Here is a 16,706-nt window from a genome sequence, read left to right on the forward strand (position 1 = left end):
GTGTCGGTGCCGGGGGTGTCGGTGTCGGTGCGGTGGTGCCGGTGGTATCGGTGCGGTGGTGTCGGTGGTGCCGGTGGTGTCGGTGCGGTGGTGTCGGTGGTGCCGGTGGTATCGGTGCGGTGGTGTCTGTGGTGTCGGTGGTGTCGGTGGCATCGGTGCGGTGGTGTCTGTGGTGTCGGTGGTGCCGGTGGTATCAGTGCGGTGGAGTCGGTGCCGGTGCGGTGGCACCCCCTGCCGGCAGACACCGGGACACCGCGGGGCGGGCGCGGCGGAGGCGCCGGGCGGCGGAAGGGGCGGTGGGAGGCGGCGCTCGGCCCGCCTCTTCCGTCGGCGGAGCGGCGGCGGCGGCACATGGGCAAGAAGCGGAGCGATGGGCTCGGGCGCTCCCTGCAGCGGCAGCGCGGGCTGGAGCGCCGGGGCACCTCCTCATGGGTAAGCCGGGGGGCCGGGGAGGCGGGAGAGAGGTCGGGGCGGCCCCGGCTGACGGTGGTACCTTGTCCCGGCAGCTTCATGCCAGCGAGGTGGTCGCCGAGCGCGGCCCGGAGCTGCGGTCAGCGCCCGAGCAGAGCCCGCTGGAGGAGTTCCTGGCCACGGCCGAGCTGGCCGGCACCCGCTTCGTGGCTGGTGAGCAGCTGGGCCGGGCCCGGGGGCTGAGGAGGGATCCCGGGGCGGAGGGATACCGGTTCTGGGAAGAGTGAGTGCGAATGGGGGCTGGCAGTGGGGTCTGGCGGGGCGGAAACTGGGGACCCTGAGCCAGGGCTGGGGTCAGCAGGGACAGGATGGGGTAGCAGGGGTGGAAGGGCTGGGGACAGGTGGCTTTGGGTGACTGTCTCTCTTTTCAGAGCGTCTGAATGCCCAGATCGTGTCTGCCCAGAGCTGCACGGGCCTGCTCACAGCACAGGAGGCCCAGCGCGTTCGGCAGCTGCACCAGGAGAATCAGGAGTTCCTGCGTATCCCACGGAGGTGAGTTCTGCAGGACTGGGCTTAGATGACCTTGGCCGAGTGGGGCTCCGTGGCTGATCCCTCCGTGACTGCAAGCCTGAGGACAGTCCTCAGGTTGGCAATACCCTGCTTTTGAAGAAGCCACTAACTAACGTGTATGAGCCAGCTGTAACCCACAGTACAGGTGCCTGTCTGCCATGTGAGTGCTGCCAGTGCCAGCCTCTCTGGCCTAATGGTGTGGCTTTCCTTGCCCAAAGCCTGGCACTGCTGTACAGGTGCATCCAGGCTGCTTGGTAAGCCTTTCCAGAGCTCTGTGAATGGCGAACAGAGAGATTGATCTCCATTTTAAGAATCCTACACAGCTTAGCTCAAGAACACAGCTCTGTGGTATCTGGTGTATATGCTGTCTGGAGTTTGGAAAGGTGTACTCAAAGTTGCTGAAAACAGATGCACGCACATCTGAACCATTACCTCAGCATAGCTGAACGTGCGGTGCTTATGTTCTTTATGTTTACTGAAGTAATGCAGCTGGACTGACTGCTGTTTCTGACCACTCACTCCAAAATACGCTCGTTATAGGCCACACTGGGATAGGACAACCAGCGCAGAGGACTTGAAGCAAGCGGAGAGAGAGAGCTTTCTTGAGTGGAGGCGACAACTTGCCCAGTGAGTATGCTGCTTGTGGCTGGGTAAGTAGCTGGTGGCATTTAGTGGCATGGGAAGCAGTGGGTTGTACTTATCCTTGGACCACTAAAACTAATGTCTATTCAGTAGTGCTCTGTACTTGTCCTGGAAGGCTGGACATCCCAGCCACAGTCAGCTCTGTAAAGCTGTCTTGTGTGTTCATGTTCTTGTAAAATAATTCAGGATGGCATATGATGTTCTTCATTTGCCTGTGAAGTAGAGGGTTACTGGATGTGTGTTTTAAAAGCAAAAGTGCTGCTCTGAATAGAAAGCAGTGCTGCCAGCCTGCATACAGCAGCTTGTGCTGGTCTGGTGCTACATCTGCTGGCTTGGAGGGTTGGATGGTATCTGCTCACACCCTGCAAACCCATGCTTGCCCTGAGCAAAGTTGTTCAGGTGGTGGTAACACCAAGTTAAAGGTTGTATAGAGGTATTTCAGGTACCATCCCCAAATTTAGTTATTTTTTCCAAGTGGCACTCAATTAAGAAACTGCTGGCACTTGGGATAACTTCTCTCATTTGTTATTGTGGCTCTCAAATTTCACAGGCAGACTCTTGATGAGTTCTTGTTCTCTCCGTCTTTTACCACTTCCACATTGAGAAGATCAGGAGCCATTGTGTCACCACTGAACCAGTGCCACTGACAGCAGTGTACTTGAGTGCTTGATCTATTTGAAAAAGCATCAGAAATAGTACCTCTATATGAGTTTTGGTTTCATTGCTCTCTGCAAAACTAAAGCCTTCTGGATTTCGGGAAGAACTGGTAGTGAGCTTACAGCCTGCCATGGACCAAATGTGACAGTTTTTTCTGTTCTGCCTTAGCCTCGAGGAAGAGAAAAAGTTAATTCTAACCCCATTTGAAAGAAACTTGGAATTTTGGCGACAGCTTTGGAGAGTGATTGAAAGAAGGTAAAGTATTTTGCTATCCATTTTTTTTTAAATTATGTTGATTGTATTTTCATGAATTGTGGCTTTTGAGACAAGCTAGGAGTGTCTCAGAACAGGGAAAATTACTAAGTTATATTATCAGCACTATATTGATTTTGTTTATGTGGTACTTGCTAGCTCTCAACACTGATCTGCAGGTGTTTCATTGTGAGTTTCTGAAGATTCTTCAGAGGCTGCTGCTCTTGGCCTTTCTCTGTATTGGAGGCCTCCTTTGAGAAAGTGCCTTTGAGGTATCTTGCCAAGATTAACCCTTTCCCCTCCTTCCCAAGCAAACAGCTGCAGCTGATGTTCAGGGGCAGGAGGCAAGTACTAAGTAATGTTGGGAAAGCAGGAACCTCTTGGTCCTCGGCTCTTTGCCACACATAGAAGTTGCAGCAGTGCACAGAAGACAAGAGGCTGTCGTACCACAGGAATAACTTTGTTTGCTCTGCTAAGCTGTAATACAATAAGAGTGCTATTTGCTACAGTAATCTAACTGAGGCATTTAATTTCACTAATAATTAAATTTGAGATCATCTCGTCTCACTTTCCTAAAATTGAAAAATACTTCACCAGTGAGGTCATGGTGAGCTGGTCCTTTCACAGAAGGGGCTTTGTACTGAGTGCTGCTGGGCCTTTGGCTGGGAGAGTGCTGGTCAGGAGCATCCATTGTAGGGTATCATGATGTGCAGTGTGAGTGTACTGGGTATTTTGAGGTGACTGGAATGTGTTATTAATTCTGCTCCTGTTGAAACTTTTTATTTCATGTAGAGTGAGGATGCTGTGTCAGAAATGAACGGAAAAGTCACTTAGTCCTTTAACCTTTACAGATAATTTGATCTGCTATCAGCCTTTTCCATGTATTTGCTTCAAACTCGTTCCCAGCAGTGTGGCTCAGTAACTTCTCTGTACCCCATCCCAGTATGATGGTGCCAGCTTTACCTCACATTGATCTTTGAATGTCTGTAACTGTGCAGTCCCTCTTTGTACCTATGTGGCTTATTAAATTATTCCCTTGGTGGGGGGGAATATTGATTTTTTTTAAATTTTTTTTTAATACATAACGAACTGCCTAGTGAGGCTTGAAATTCTTCTATTTGACCTGTGGTGTTCTGAAGCTGTCCTGACTTAACAGAAATCTCTGTCAAACAAATAGAATCAGCATGTGATAATATATGGCAGTATTTTAAATTACTTACCTGGAGAAGTTCTAGTGAAAGAGGCTGTAATTAAATTTTCCCCTCCTTTTGACAAAAAAAGCATGGATGCCTTAGGAGTCTGAACCCATTGCATTTAGTTACTGTGTGGAACTAAAGAGTCCTGCTCATGTATGTGGTGGCAGCCTGGTGTCTGGGTTTGGAAGGTGTTTCCTAAAAGCATGTTGGAAGGCCTTGCTTGCATGGGGGTGCAACGTATTTTACTGAAGTCTAAGGCTATTTTTTTCATTGTTCTATGCTTTTTGTGACAAAAAGAGCACAAAGGAACTTTTGAAAATGCCCAATATCAAATGCTTAGAGTCTACAAGTCATTTGTGTGAGGCTTTGTACATCTTGTTGAATGCAAGGAGGACAACAGTGTTCCAAAATATCTCTCTGTGTAGGAAAGTCACCTCTTCTTTTTTTCCATAGCCACTCTGCCACAGTTGAGGATGAGAACAGACAGAAATAAACAAACTTGACAAACTTGTGTTATCATAGTTTTTAGTACCATTCTAAATGATGGAGTACTGCTACTGTGGTTCTTGACTGCTGAGCATTTCTGAAGGGGAGATGGGTTGGCAAAATTGGCATGTTTTATTCCCCCTTGCTCGCTGTACAGTTGTACAGGAGAATGAGCCAAGTGAGGAGGAAACGCTGTATGGCAGTACTGGCTTGTAGCACAAGCATGGTTCTGTTGGGCAGGTGGGCTGCTGAGTTGCTCTGTTGTTCAGTAAAGGTATTTAGTAGAATAATACAGTTAAAATATTAAAATTCCAAGCAAAACGTAAAAGTGAATAATCGCTGTCTTACTGCTTCTTTTGAGGCAAGGTAAGAAGGAGTACTTTATGGGGCTTTCCTTTACTTTTGCAGTGATATTGTAGTCCAGATAGTAGATGCCAGAAATCCCCTTCTGTTTAGATGTCAAGATCTGGTAAGTAAACCACTTTCTTGAATGTTGTCTTCATTTTATGTCTTAATGTTTGTGATACATTTTTTGTTTAATACATTCAGCCATCTTGAAGCTGTTTTGCTGTTGTGCCTAAGTGGATATCTTATTAATTGATGCAAGTATTCTGGCATTAAATTTTTTTTGTCTTTTGGTATTTCACGCAGAATGTTACGGATTTAGAGGTACTTCTGCAGATGTTACATTGTAGATATTATATTATTCCTCATTACCCATTAGAAGTGTCCTCGTGTAAAGGAATTGTCTTATGTAAAAGCATAGTGGAATAAATGTGGGGGAGGATTACAAAGGATCAAAAATTATTGAAGTGGCAAGTTTGCAATGATAGGCTATAGAACACTGCATCAGCAAGACATGAAATTGCTCTGTTATCTTAAGAGCTCCTGCTGCAGGGTGCTGATTAATGTCTTGTCACAGCTCTAATAGACAAGGTGTTTGCACACGTGGCCAGCAACAAGCTGTATTGTGGTAGTTGCATGCTCCAATTTGTTCTTGTAGCTGTTCTGCTGAGCAGCACTTCCACCAACCCAGGGGTAAGCTTGGCTACGCTTGTGTGGAGCTGCGTGGAGGAATTTATCTTGCTGCTCTTGTATTGTCCTGAGGTGGAAGGAGTCAAAACCAGAGTACAAACTGATCATTCTCTTGTTTTCTTTAGGAAAGTTACGTTAAGGAAGTCAGTAATGACAAGGAGAACATGATCCTGATCAACAAAGCAGATTTGCTGAGTGAGGAGCAACGTGCTGCTTGGGCACAGTTCTTTGAGAAAGAGGGTGTCAAGGTGGTGTTCTGGTCAGCTTTGGCAGAGTGTGAACGGCTGTGTGGACAATCAAAGGTACTGTAGGTGACCGGTTCAAATGAGGTCTGTGCTGGCTGCAGCTATCCTTGTGATATACCTGAGCACAAAAGGATTATTTTAAACACTCGTGCAGCTGTAAAACAGCATTTGAAGGATCAATTCGGAGACAGAAGTGGGGATAGTAAAATGGTGAATAAAGTACAGAAGACAGAAGCAGCCCTTGTAGACCTGCTTGCAAACTCTTAATTAATTGAAAGAATTGGAAGCCTTTCCAAGAGGGATGCTATGAGGGATGGGGTTACTGTACAGAGGTTGTTTACTTTCCCATGGACGGGAGGTGTTTCTTAGAGAACCTAAAGTACCTGAAAGCCATTTACCCAGTCGAACAAACTGAGCTGCTGTCCCAAATTACATATTATCAATAGGTGCTGCTTCTGTTATGGCCATTCAGCTGTGGAATATCCCATATATCCTTCCAAAAATACCTACTCTGTTCATCCAGTTTATATTCCTTGTATGAAATGTTTTTACAGACTGGCTTAAAAGTGAGACTGAAGGTGTTAGCTTTTTTCTCTTTTTTGGGAAGAAAAGTCAAAATACTATTGTTGTGAAAATATCTTCATTTTTGAATGTAAACTCTCTGCAGGGAAGAAGTGTAGAGTTGACTGAAAACAAAACAACTTGAAATTACTTTAATGAAATACTTAAACATGAAATCAAATGGCTTTGTGTTCTGAACATTTTGAAAAACAACATTCATTCCTTTTACTTGGCACTCTTAACAATTTAAACAAACTAGTGTGGGTCTGCACACATTCATACTGGAGAGGAACCTCTTAATGACTTCACAGAGAAGCTGTGAAGAGTCCCCCTTGGAATGCCTTTGTCATTCTCCTGAAATGGGCTAGTTTTTCCTACATCCTGCTTAAGACCTCTAAAAAACCCCAGTGTGATGTAAACACTGAGTTGTCAGCTCTTGGGATCAGGCTGATGACAGCTGCCTGCTCTGCAGCCAGCAGCAAGGCCTGGTGTTGTGGTTGCATTTCACCTCTGAACTGCTGTTCCCACAGGAACTGGGTGCTGAAGGTGGACTGGAGCACCCGAGTGGTTCTGAGGATGAAGGCTCCAGTCAAGAAGATGACAACACAGCACAAGGTAGCTCAGAAAGAGCATCCACAGGCAGCACTTGGCAAAATGTAAATCAGGTTATGGTGAGTGATGATAACAGCAGTGATGAATATGAAGACTGTGAAGATGATGAAGAGGAGGACTGGCAAACCTGTTCTGAAGATGAAGCTGGTGACAACACAAATGCTGTTGCTCCAGTGAGGATGGAAAGCAGGACTGATGGTGCTGCAGTTCAGGAGAGGAACAGGAACGTCAGGAACTTCAGCCATCTGGTACAGAGAGATGAGCTGCTGGAGATATTCAAAACTATGCATGATGGACCAAGGGTGAAGGATGGGGAAGTAAATGTTGGGCTGGTGAGTTGGACTTTGTGCTTAAATGGAACTTACTTAATCTAAATTTTTATTTCATGCTCCCTCCATGGGAAAAATTAATCCTGTAACCTGACTTCCTATAGGGGTATGAAAACTAGCAAGCACAAACCACTGTGGGTTTTGTGCAAAGATTATTACTGAAGTTCCTGGAGCTCAACCCCTCTGCTTACCTTAGGTTTTTTTTAGTACATTTTATTAAAGAACTTGTGTCAGAGCTCTGTCAATCTTTTGCCATCACGCTGCCTGATAACATTTTACTTCTTTGTCATCTAGGTGGGTTACCCTAATGTTGGCAAAAGTTCAACCATCAACACAATCCTTGGAAATAAGAAGGTGTCGGTGTCTGCTACACCAGGCCGTACAAAACACTTCCAGGTATTGCTAATGAATAATATCAGTCTCTTTATAATTTCTTTCTCCCCAGTGCAAGAGAGCTTCATTATGACCTAGTTGCAACCACATGCACTCACTGAGAACTCTGCCAGCCTGAACTGTGGCCGGCAGAGTAGGTTGGAGAGGGGTGGTCTTGATGTGTGTAATTTTGGAACTTTAATTCTTGGTTCTAAACTCGTGCTCGATTTTGAGTCATTCATGAGAGCTGCTGTGCAATGGGGCATGTTTTCCATCTGCTTTTATTTAGTTACCTTGTCCTTTTTTTTCCAACACCAGTCATGAGGAGAGAAGCTTTTTAAAGTGAGTCTTCTTCCAAATAGCTTATGGTCAAGGTTTCAAACTATGCTTGTCTACATAATTTCTGTGAATAAATGTAATTTTGCTGATGTTTTCATATTGATCAAGCTTTGATTTTGCGGTAGCACCTTTGGTGCTATAGTGTGGGACCATTGTGGGATTTGTACTTCTCAAACTCCTAGCTGTTTCCGAAGGTCCAATGCCCTTAAAGGTTTCTGGAGTGCTTTCTTCTCTCCCATCAGACTGGAGAGCTAAAGATCTTGCTGCCTCCATCTGGACACCTTATTTAGGAACTTTGAAGGTGTTGCAGTCTTCTACATCTGATCTCCTTAATTAATTGGCTGGGACCAGCAGGGCAGGTGTCTGTGTTAGCAGAATTTCTGCTTATTGTCATTTGCATCCATGTTTCATCTATGCATTTGGTTTTTTTTTTATTGTTGTTCCTTTTTTCTCCATGGACACTGACTTGTCATAGTGAACTAATGGATTATTTATTATGTAGACTCTGTATGTGGAGCCTGGCCTGTGCCTTTGTGATTGCCCTGGTCTGGTGATGCCATCTTTCGTCTCTACCAAGGCAGAAATGATTTGTTCTGGAATTCTGCCTATAGATCAGATGAGGGACCATGTTCCACCTGTTTCTCTAATATCCTTTGCATGGGGTTTGTGAGAGTGTATGCAAGGGGTGGATCTGAAGTATGCCAAGTAGGGTGTTCCAGCCCTGCTAGCAGCACACGTGCTCATGCTTTGAGGGAGGTGGGACATACTGGATAAAACAGACCTGCTGTGTTGGTCTTTTCCTATCTCATTTCAACTTGGTACTGCTGTCAGACTTTTGCTACTTTTCTGGTTTGCAACGAAATCCAAAAGTCACTCTTTTGTGTGTGCTCTTAGAGTGACAAGGGCAAGATTACTTGCATAGCTATAAATCACAAAGTGGTTTCCTTCACTAGCTTATGTTTGCCAGCATATCCCACGGAACATTTTGGAAGCAACCTATGGAATAAATATTATAAGGCCAAGGGAAGATGAGGATCCAGATCGAAAGCCAACAGCTGAGGAGCTGCTAACAGCATATGGATGTGAGTGATGATCCTTTTAAAACCTGTCACCTCCACTCTGTGCATGGTCCTGAACATGGCCTTAGGAGAACGTTCTAAAGTTAGGCCCAGCTTGGGTTAGGACTTGCCCTCCTCTCAGGAGTGGTCTTTGTTAGTGGCTCATCTCCTGTGTGTGTTGGAGTGGTGCTTTGCCAGTCCCATCTGACAGATACAGTGATGGTGTGGAAGATACTGGTGAAATACCCTGCCAGTCTACAGTGTGGTGCTCTTACCCTTTCAGATTCCTCCCACCACCTGTGTCTGATGTTAGACTTTGAAGACTGCAGTGAATTCTTATTCTCTGCCTTTAAAACAAAAATAAAACCCTAGCAGTTTTCTGCTAGCAGGGAGTTGTCAGCTCTTATAATTTCTTTCAGGTCAGGATGCTTCTGCAGTACCTTTAGAGTCATCGAAGTTCTTCCCTTTTTTTCCCTTGCTTTCCCCCAGAGAAGCCTCTTTCTAAGGGAATATTTTTGAGAAAGAATACAAATGGGTGGTAGACAGCAAAGGAGAACATACTAACATTCCCTTGTACTTACACAGAATATACTTTGGATTTCTCTTCCAGGTATGAGGGGCTTTATGACATCTCATGGACAGCCAGACCAGCCGAGATCAGCTCGATATGTATTAAAAGATTATGTCAGTGTAAGTGCTTCAGATATCTGGGTTTTCCTCTCTTCTCAGAGGTGAATTAAAGGTTGCACTAGAGTATAATAAAGTAAATTCTGTTTCTCTGGATAAAATCACCATGTATCAAATGACTCTTGAAATTGGGCTGCTTTTATGTTTTAAAACAATAAATTGCATTTCTCAAGCTGCCTAATCTTAGGAAGGTGGTTGCTTAAAAATATGTTGCTAGCTAAATAAATAATCATATCTCCAGAATAGCTAGCAGATACTCAGGAAATGAACCCATAATGTACAGTTGGACCGATATCTGGCACTAAGGACTGTTGCTCTGAGTGTTTTAATAATGCATACTTCTGTAGCACCTCTTAGCAACTTAGTGTTGATAATTTCTTAATAGGATCCCCTGGTGCTCTTGAGAGTTTTGCTCTGTGTTGTTTGTGGCTGGACACTGCAGAAAATGGTGCTTTGATGTAGAGGTGGAACAGTACTTTAACTTAGGAGTCAAGCCAGTTAATGCCTGGGAGAAGAAATAAAGTGTACTAATAGTCTGCCAGTGTGAGCCCCTAAACTTCAGGCCCTTAGGTTTGGAGTTGTTTTCTTTCCTCTCAGAATTTCTTCTGTGCTAACTGTCCCCCATTGCTTTCACAGGGGAAGCTGTTATATTGCCACCCACCTCCTGGTATTGACCCAAATGATTTTCAGCACCAACATCAAAGATGCCCTGACAGTACAACTGTGCAGGCCACTGGACAGATGAAGCCTGAGAAAAATACCAAAGTAAAACAAATTGAAAATGTGGTGGACAAAACATTTTTCCATCAGGTAAATTCTGGAAGAGATTTTGCTAGGAATTTTTGCTGCAGCACTCATCTGTAGTTACTGGGGGAAAACCACCTTTGAGGATGACAGTGTGCTGGGTTGGGTTAATGGCATTTGATGCTGTGGAATCTGCATATAATTTCTATCCAAGAGCTCTCTGTTCTTTTTAATATCTCCTAAATCACTGGGAGTGTGCTAGGTGACAGAAGGATTGCTAATGAGGTGTGCACAGATGATTTTTCAGAGGTCAGCAGGGTGACCCTTGTCATTAGGAATCAGACATCAATCTTGAGCAAACAGGAGGATGACTGGGAAGAAAGGAGGAATGACATGGCAACTGACCCAGAACATGGTTTTGAACTAATAGATCCTTCAAACTGACATTGCTTTCCTGAGCTGATGTATTTAGAGGATGTGATAAGCTTTTTTAAGACAATTGATTTAGTACTAGCTGGAGAGTTTGACTCAGAACCTGAAATCAGATGAAAAGAATACAAACTAATTTAAAATCCAGTCAATAAATCTCAAAATTAGGTGGAAAATGGGAATTTTTCTGAACTTGTATGATTCCTGTTAGATCCCACAGGCATCTATCAAAACTGACCAGATCTGCATACCTGACAAAGATTAGAACAGGTTTTTAGCTGTGAATAGGGTGGGTCATAGACAGCGTGTTCCATTCTGTTTGGTTAGCTGGATGTGAATACCATTTGTTTAGCACGGCTAAGATAATCATGTATTTTGAAAACAAGAACTCGGGCTCTTTAAAAAAAAAAAAAAAAAAAGAGTGAGCTATTTCAGAAAACTGTGACCTGAAAAGAATTTTTGGGATTACCAGACTGTTGCTCTGTCTGCCCAAAGCGCTGGCACAAGCTGCGAGCCCCGTCAGTGCTGCCCACACTCCAGACTTGAGCAACTTATTTTGGTCTGTGGCTTTCCTGGGCGCCAGATTTATTTGTGAAGACAATTTGTTGTGCACAGAGCAGAGGCTGTGAGGATCCATCCTGGTGCTGGAGCTGATACTGGCTGGGACGTGGTGTCAGTCAGTGGCAGATGCTGGGGAGCCGGCACAGCTTGGCAGAGCTGGAGCTGCTGGCAGGCTTTGGCTGCCTGCCGTGACCTTCCTGCAGCTCTGGAGCAGGGGCTGAGCGGGCCCTGCTGGGTTTGAGCTTGCCCGTGTCTGGTTTTGCTGACATCCTGCAGTGGTTGAATATCTTCTCCTGGGTCACTGGTGGTTGTGTCTCCTTTTCCAGGAGAATGTTCGTGCCCTGATGAAAGGAGTCCGGGCTGCCATGGGGTACCGGCCTGGGAGCGGCCTTGTACCTGCGACTGCACCCAATCCTGGAAATGTGGTAGGAAAGCCCTGGAAAAAACACGGAAACAGGAACAAGAAGGAGAAAATCCGCAGGATCACCAAGCACCTGGAGGCTTAGCTGTGGCACCAGTACTTTGCCTTTTCAGGACAGGGACTGCACTGTCTCATAGGCCTTATTTGAGGGGGAAAAAAAACCAGATAAGTGGGCATCACTAGCTCACCTGTGAGCTCTCTGCAGTGGATTGGCCGGGCAGGAGATGAGAGTGGGCTCGGGTGGCAGGAGTTCATCCCTTCTGAGAGCAAGAGAGACCTGGCTGTTCGTGTTATCTGGAAGCCAGCCCAGACATTTGACTGCTGTTGAAACATCCTTTCAGTGGGAGCCGATGGAGCCGTGCAGGAATGTTTTTTCCTTCCATAAAGGATGTATTTTATAGCTGTTGCAATCAAAGCAAGCCCTGTAAAACTGACTAAAATCTTTAAACATTTGAATTTCAATGAGTGATGTTTGTTACATTTTGAGACACTATTGCCTTTTTTTTTTTTCTTTTTGTCTGTAAGGATTTTTTGTTAATTTGACAAAATGCTTTAGTGTGTTGACAAGTGAGGTAAAATGATCTTTATTGCTCTCTTCCTTCTCTATTTTCAGCCCTATTCTGTAGGATCTGTAACCACTCCCTATTTCCCAGCTTGAGCAGAGCACAGCACACCATGCAAAGAAAAAGTTGTTTTTAAATCCTTTACACTGAGCTGGTATCAGTTGTTTTTATGTGACTTCCCACTGGTATTTTAAAACATTGGCTCCGTATGACTGGCTAAAAATCTGGTGCTAATTTTTCCTTAAATATATTTGAGATTTAACTTCCTAGATGTGTGTCATGTTCTATCTCATTGCCCTAAATCAGAGAACTGTCTATTAGCAGATTTTAATTGAATACATGAGTATTTGATGCTAAAAGACTTTACTTGGGGTCAGATAAAAATGAGATTTACTTCTCAGGTGCCCTACTGAGAAAATGTTTGTGCACTTGGTAAGAGCTTTTCATTCCTTGTTCAACTCTGGAAGTAATGATAGGACTGGAAAAGCTCATGAAGACGAGTCATGCTTTGTTTTTAGGTTGTGGAATAACACATGATGCTAGTCTCTTGATACTATAAAAAGGGATTGCTGTCTTGTAATTCTGTATTTTCCAGGCCTTAAATGTGGATGGAGAGATGAAAGCAACTGCTGAGCAAAGCCAGAGCAAACGTGGGGTGTGCAGCCAAGCCAGTTTTGGATTTGTGACCCTTTGTGTGTGTCCTGTACAGCCAGTTTGCACTTTGTATGCAGAAGGTCCCCTGACAGCAGAGCTCTCAGCTTCTGCTTCCCCTGGAGTGCCTGCTCTCGAGTTCCTGATTACATCACTGGAGGGAAGATAGTTCCCTGCCATCTGTGAAGTTAAAGCATAGTTACACTGATTTAATATCGTCAATGGTATTTTAAATCAGTGTACCATAGCAGAAAGTAGATTCTCAGGAGAGACAGTTTAATCTAGTTCTCCTGGAGAAGGTGATCTTTGCCTTTGTCTCCTGAAAAGGTTATGCCTTAGCCAAATCACTGATCTGACTTCTCCACTCTCCTTGCAGGAAAGGTATCTGCTTTTGTCCCTTACAACACTTTAGGGACTTGATGGCTCAGAAACCTTTGTTTTTGTCCTGTTTTGTGTGAAGCTATTACCTGTCAATCTGAAGTTGGATTATCTTTTATTGAAGATGTCAAGAATTTTTTTCTATTCTGTTTTTCTCTTTTCAAAGCATTTTCAATTGTTAGCCCATGTTGCATGTACCAAACTTCTCTTCTTTTGCATTGTCTGCCCTTTCCTGTTAGCTGGGTCTCCATGAGCTGCCTTGCTGGACAGGCTGTGTCCTAATGTGGACCCTTCCAAATCTCGTGAGTGATAGAAATGTCCAGGGTCTGAGACTTGGATCAACTGCTTGTTGCTTTCAGAAACCTTTGGGCGTGACACCTGCCAAGCAACTTTCAGTGTTTGCATGAGTGAATGGAGGATAATGTAAATATGACCAAGCAAGTACTGTGTGCTCAGGTGTTAAATGCAAGCTGCTCCTTGCTGTACTGAAGGACTCTTGCATCAACAGAAGAAGGATGTAAACACCTGTTCATATTTCATGCTGTTACTGAGCAGTGGGCAAAATAGGTAAGAGGCAAATGAATGCTTTCCTGTGGTGGTTTGATGTGTTGCTGAACCACATCCCTCACTGGGCAGTGCCAGCTGGGCCTTGCTGACAGCTCAGCACAGCACTTGGCAGCAGCTGGCAGGCAGGAGGCCATGTGGGCACTGCTCTCTTGTCAGAGCCAACACAAAGGAGATACTGTGCTCTGCCCTAGCCACCTGTGAATGAGCTTCTGCTCCACTGCTTTGTGGAGAGGGCCAGTTTCCATTTTGGAGTGCTGTTTTCTTCAAGTGCCTTGTTATGTAGAGGGAGTGTGGGCTGCAACTGGCTCCAGTCTCTTCTTTGGGATCCACAGTACTTCCAGCACCCCAGCACTCTGTCTCCCCTTTCAGGCAGCTTTGCTTTACAATGCAAGCAGATTGTTTTCCTGGGTGATGTTGTTACCTCCTGCACTCATACCTGCAGCAGAAATGCAGAACTGGTTTGGGAGTATGGTCTGGAGCTGAACTGGCCTTATATGGTATCCTGCACTTGCACTGAGAACTACAGTTCTCCCTGCAGGGCCCAGTTCAGGGAGTCTCACACCAGCCCGCAGTCTCTCCCACAGCACGTGGAGCCACACAGGTGGGTCTGTGCCACACCTGCAGGGCAGCACTGGCAGCCTGGGGTGCAATCACCAGCTCTGCCCTGGACGTCCAGAGAACTGGGGCTCTGCTTCACACAGATTTGCCATTGCATGTCTGAGCTGCCATCTAGCTACTACAAAAACATATTTTGCAGTCTTGTTTCGAGGAAGAGCAGTATTTTTTACTCTGTTCCTGAAACCTGAAGCGTCATAGGTAAGCAGTTGAGGGGTAGGGAATGCCAGGATGCAAATCGCTGAGCCACTCTGTTGTGGGTGCTCTAGCTTTTCTAACAGCAGGTGGTGGCAGGTGATGTAGGAGCCTCACTCCCCTCAGCTTGGCAGAGCCAGCACGACACAAACGAGTCCTTTGCCCATCACCCCACTGCACACTGTGGGGCTGTCAGGGTCTGATCATTTCCCAATGTCTCAGGTCAGGGATCAAAGGGATGATAGCTTTTTGCACCAGGGAGTCTGCAGCAAGGCACTGCCATGTGGGATCCAGCTGGTTTTCTGCAGTCACCACCTGGACCAAAACTCCTCGATTGTGTCTGGAGAAGGCTGAACTCCCCCTCTCCTGCCATTAGGGGCCGGCCTTTCCCAGGCAGAGGAGCAGCTCTCTTGCTCCCAGCAGCAGTGTTGGGTCGTGTTCCAGTTCAGGATCCCAGCAGAAGTGTGAGTCCCCGGGGACTCCCCACCCAATCACACCACTGCAGAGTGGCTCACGAGCTGCTCTTCCCAGGCACCCTGGCAAGGAGGTGGCTAAGAGGACCACAGTGGGGAGCATGGCTCTGGCCATGGCAAGGCAGCAGCTGAGTCCAGGCCTTTTAAGCTATTTTTATAAAAGTTAAGCAACTTTTTTTCTAATTGTCCTGAGCCACTTGCTTTAAAGTAAGAAGCAACTTTTCTTTTTTCCTCTCTGGTTACAGCTCCTTCCCTCCTGTGAGGAGCTTCATGCCATTGCCTGGCTCCTGCAGGATCCTTTAGCCCATTTGTCTTTGAGAAGTGGTATTGTGGTGTCCTCCTTGCTTGTGTGGTGGCTTTAATCCTGCTTTTTTAACTGAGGTTTTTTTCCTTTTTTTTTCTGTAGAAGGAAAAGAAATATTGGGGAAAAATATTCTGGGGCAGCTGGGAGAGAGGCAGGGAGCAGCTCTCCAGTATACCTCAGAAAATAGTCTCTCCAAGCTAAGCGCCTGAGGTGCCCAAGACATCTTAGGACATGAAGAGAGGTCATGGTGAGGACAAGAGGAAAAGAAACCGCTACTGAGTCAGAGGAACTCTGCCCCAGTGTTCTTTCTTGCTGTGGCTGTGGGAAAAGGGCCTGTCCCATGGGTGGTGTCAGGGCAGGAGGGCTGCGCGTGCTGGGTGGAGCAGACTTGGGTTTGCCTTTCTGGAAATGTCACCAGCCCTCTGTCACTTGGGAGTTAAGGCAAAGAACCAGAAACATCATCCATGAGGGAAGGTCCTGCAGTCTATCCAGGCTTTTGCTGTCTCCCCAGAGCAAAGGGAAGTTGGAAGCCTGTACAGAGCCCCTTTGTTTTGGTAAGCATTGGTAAACTAGTACAGGCTCATCTGGGTTTTCAGCAAGAGTGTCTCTGCTTGGAGCTTCTCAGAACTGGCTGTGCAGGGGGATGCTCACGAGCCACTGCTGTGTGGGTCCCAGGGAAAAGGGATGCTCTCATTCTGGACACACTCCACATCTTGCTTGGCTACTCCATGTACTCCTGAGCCCTCTCCTCACATTGCGAGGGAAGTGTGTGAGAAAAATGGAAACCGGCACTATTCTGCTTTGTGCTTTGACACGGAGAAAGGGAGAACCAAAAACCTTCTAGTAGTTTCAAATGCAGCCCGTTCCCCTTTCTGGAAGGAGGCAGTGCAGGTCCTGTGCTGTCCAGGGAGCTGCCTGGGGTTCCCTGCCACCTGCCTGGGGCACTGCCTGCTCCTCTCTCTTCATTGTGGGACTTTGAGGATATGATGGTGCAGTGGAGCCAGTCCAGCCCTGCTGCTCGGCCTTGTTCTGTGCTGTGCCCAGGCACCTTCAGACAAGCTGCAGCCCCTCCAGGATATCCAAACACCTCAGCCAAGCAAGCAATAAGCAGCAGAAGATGCTTCTTTGGGACTCTCTGGGGGAAGGTGAGAAGCTCTCGGGTGCCACCACAGGCTGCCATGCTATGTTGTGCCTGAAGCACTGCCTGGTGGAGCAGGGACAGTTCTCAACATCTTTCATGCTTATCCTGCTGAGATATGGCATAGGGGTCCCCCTTTCTCACCTTCCTTCTCTGGAACTGGAGTTTTGGAAGACTTGCAACCTCACAGCTGGATTCCAGCAGTCTCGTCTTGT

The 16,706-nt window shown here is 46.1% G+C and overlaps 1 protein-coding gene across 1 annotated transcript; it reads left to right on the forward strand.

Moving 5' to 3' along the window:
* The first annotated feature begins 323 nt into the window (after positions 1-323).
* LSG1 (large 60S subunit nuclear export GTPase 1) lies at positions 324-12,439 on the forward strand. The gene is made up of 14 exons (XM_014888853.2): positions 324-432; positions 507-624; positions 843-963; positions 1,522-1,608; positions 2,449-2,535; positions 4,623-4,683; positions 5,375-5,551; positions 6,586-6,999; positions 7,291-7,392; positions 8,210-8,353; positions 8,666-8,789; positions 9,376-9,455; positions 10,089-10,262; positions 11,513-12,439. The coding sequence occupies exons 1-14, from the start codon at positions 352-354 to the stop codon at positions 11,690-11,692; spliced, it is 1,950 nt and encodes a 649-aa protein (XP_014744339.1). The 5' UTR covers positions 324-351; the 3' UTR covers positions 11,693-12,439.
* The last annotated feature ends 4,267 nt before the right edge of the window (positions 12,440-16,706 follow it).

Source organism: Sturnus vulgaris, chromosome 10 (genome assembly GCF_052056855.1).
Source record: "Sturnus vulgaris isolate bStuVul1 chromosome 10, bStuVul1.hap1, whole genome shotgun sequence".
Classification (NCBI taxonomy): domain Eukaryota; kingdom Metazoa; phylum Chordata; class Aves; order Passeriformes; family Sturnidae; genus Sturnus; species Sturnus vulgaris.

Coding starts and splice junctions, on each gene's coding strand:
- LSG1 (XM_014888853.2), top strand. CDS start 352: ATGGGCAAGAAGCGGAGCGATGGGCTCGGGCGCTCCCTGCAGCGGCAG. Junction 8,790..9,375: donor GCTGCTAACAGCATATGGAT/GTGAGTGATGAT, acceptor TTTCTCTTCCAG/GTATGAGGGGCTTTATGACA. Junction 10,263..11,512: donor ACAAAACATTTTTCCATCAG/GTAAATTCTGGA, acceptor CTCCTTTTCCAG/GAGAATGTTCGTGCCCTGAT.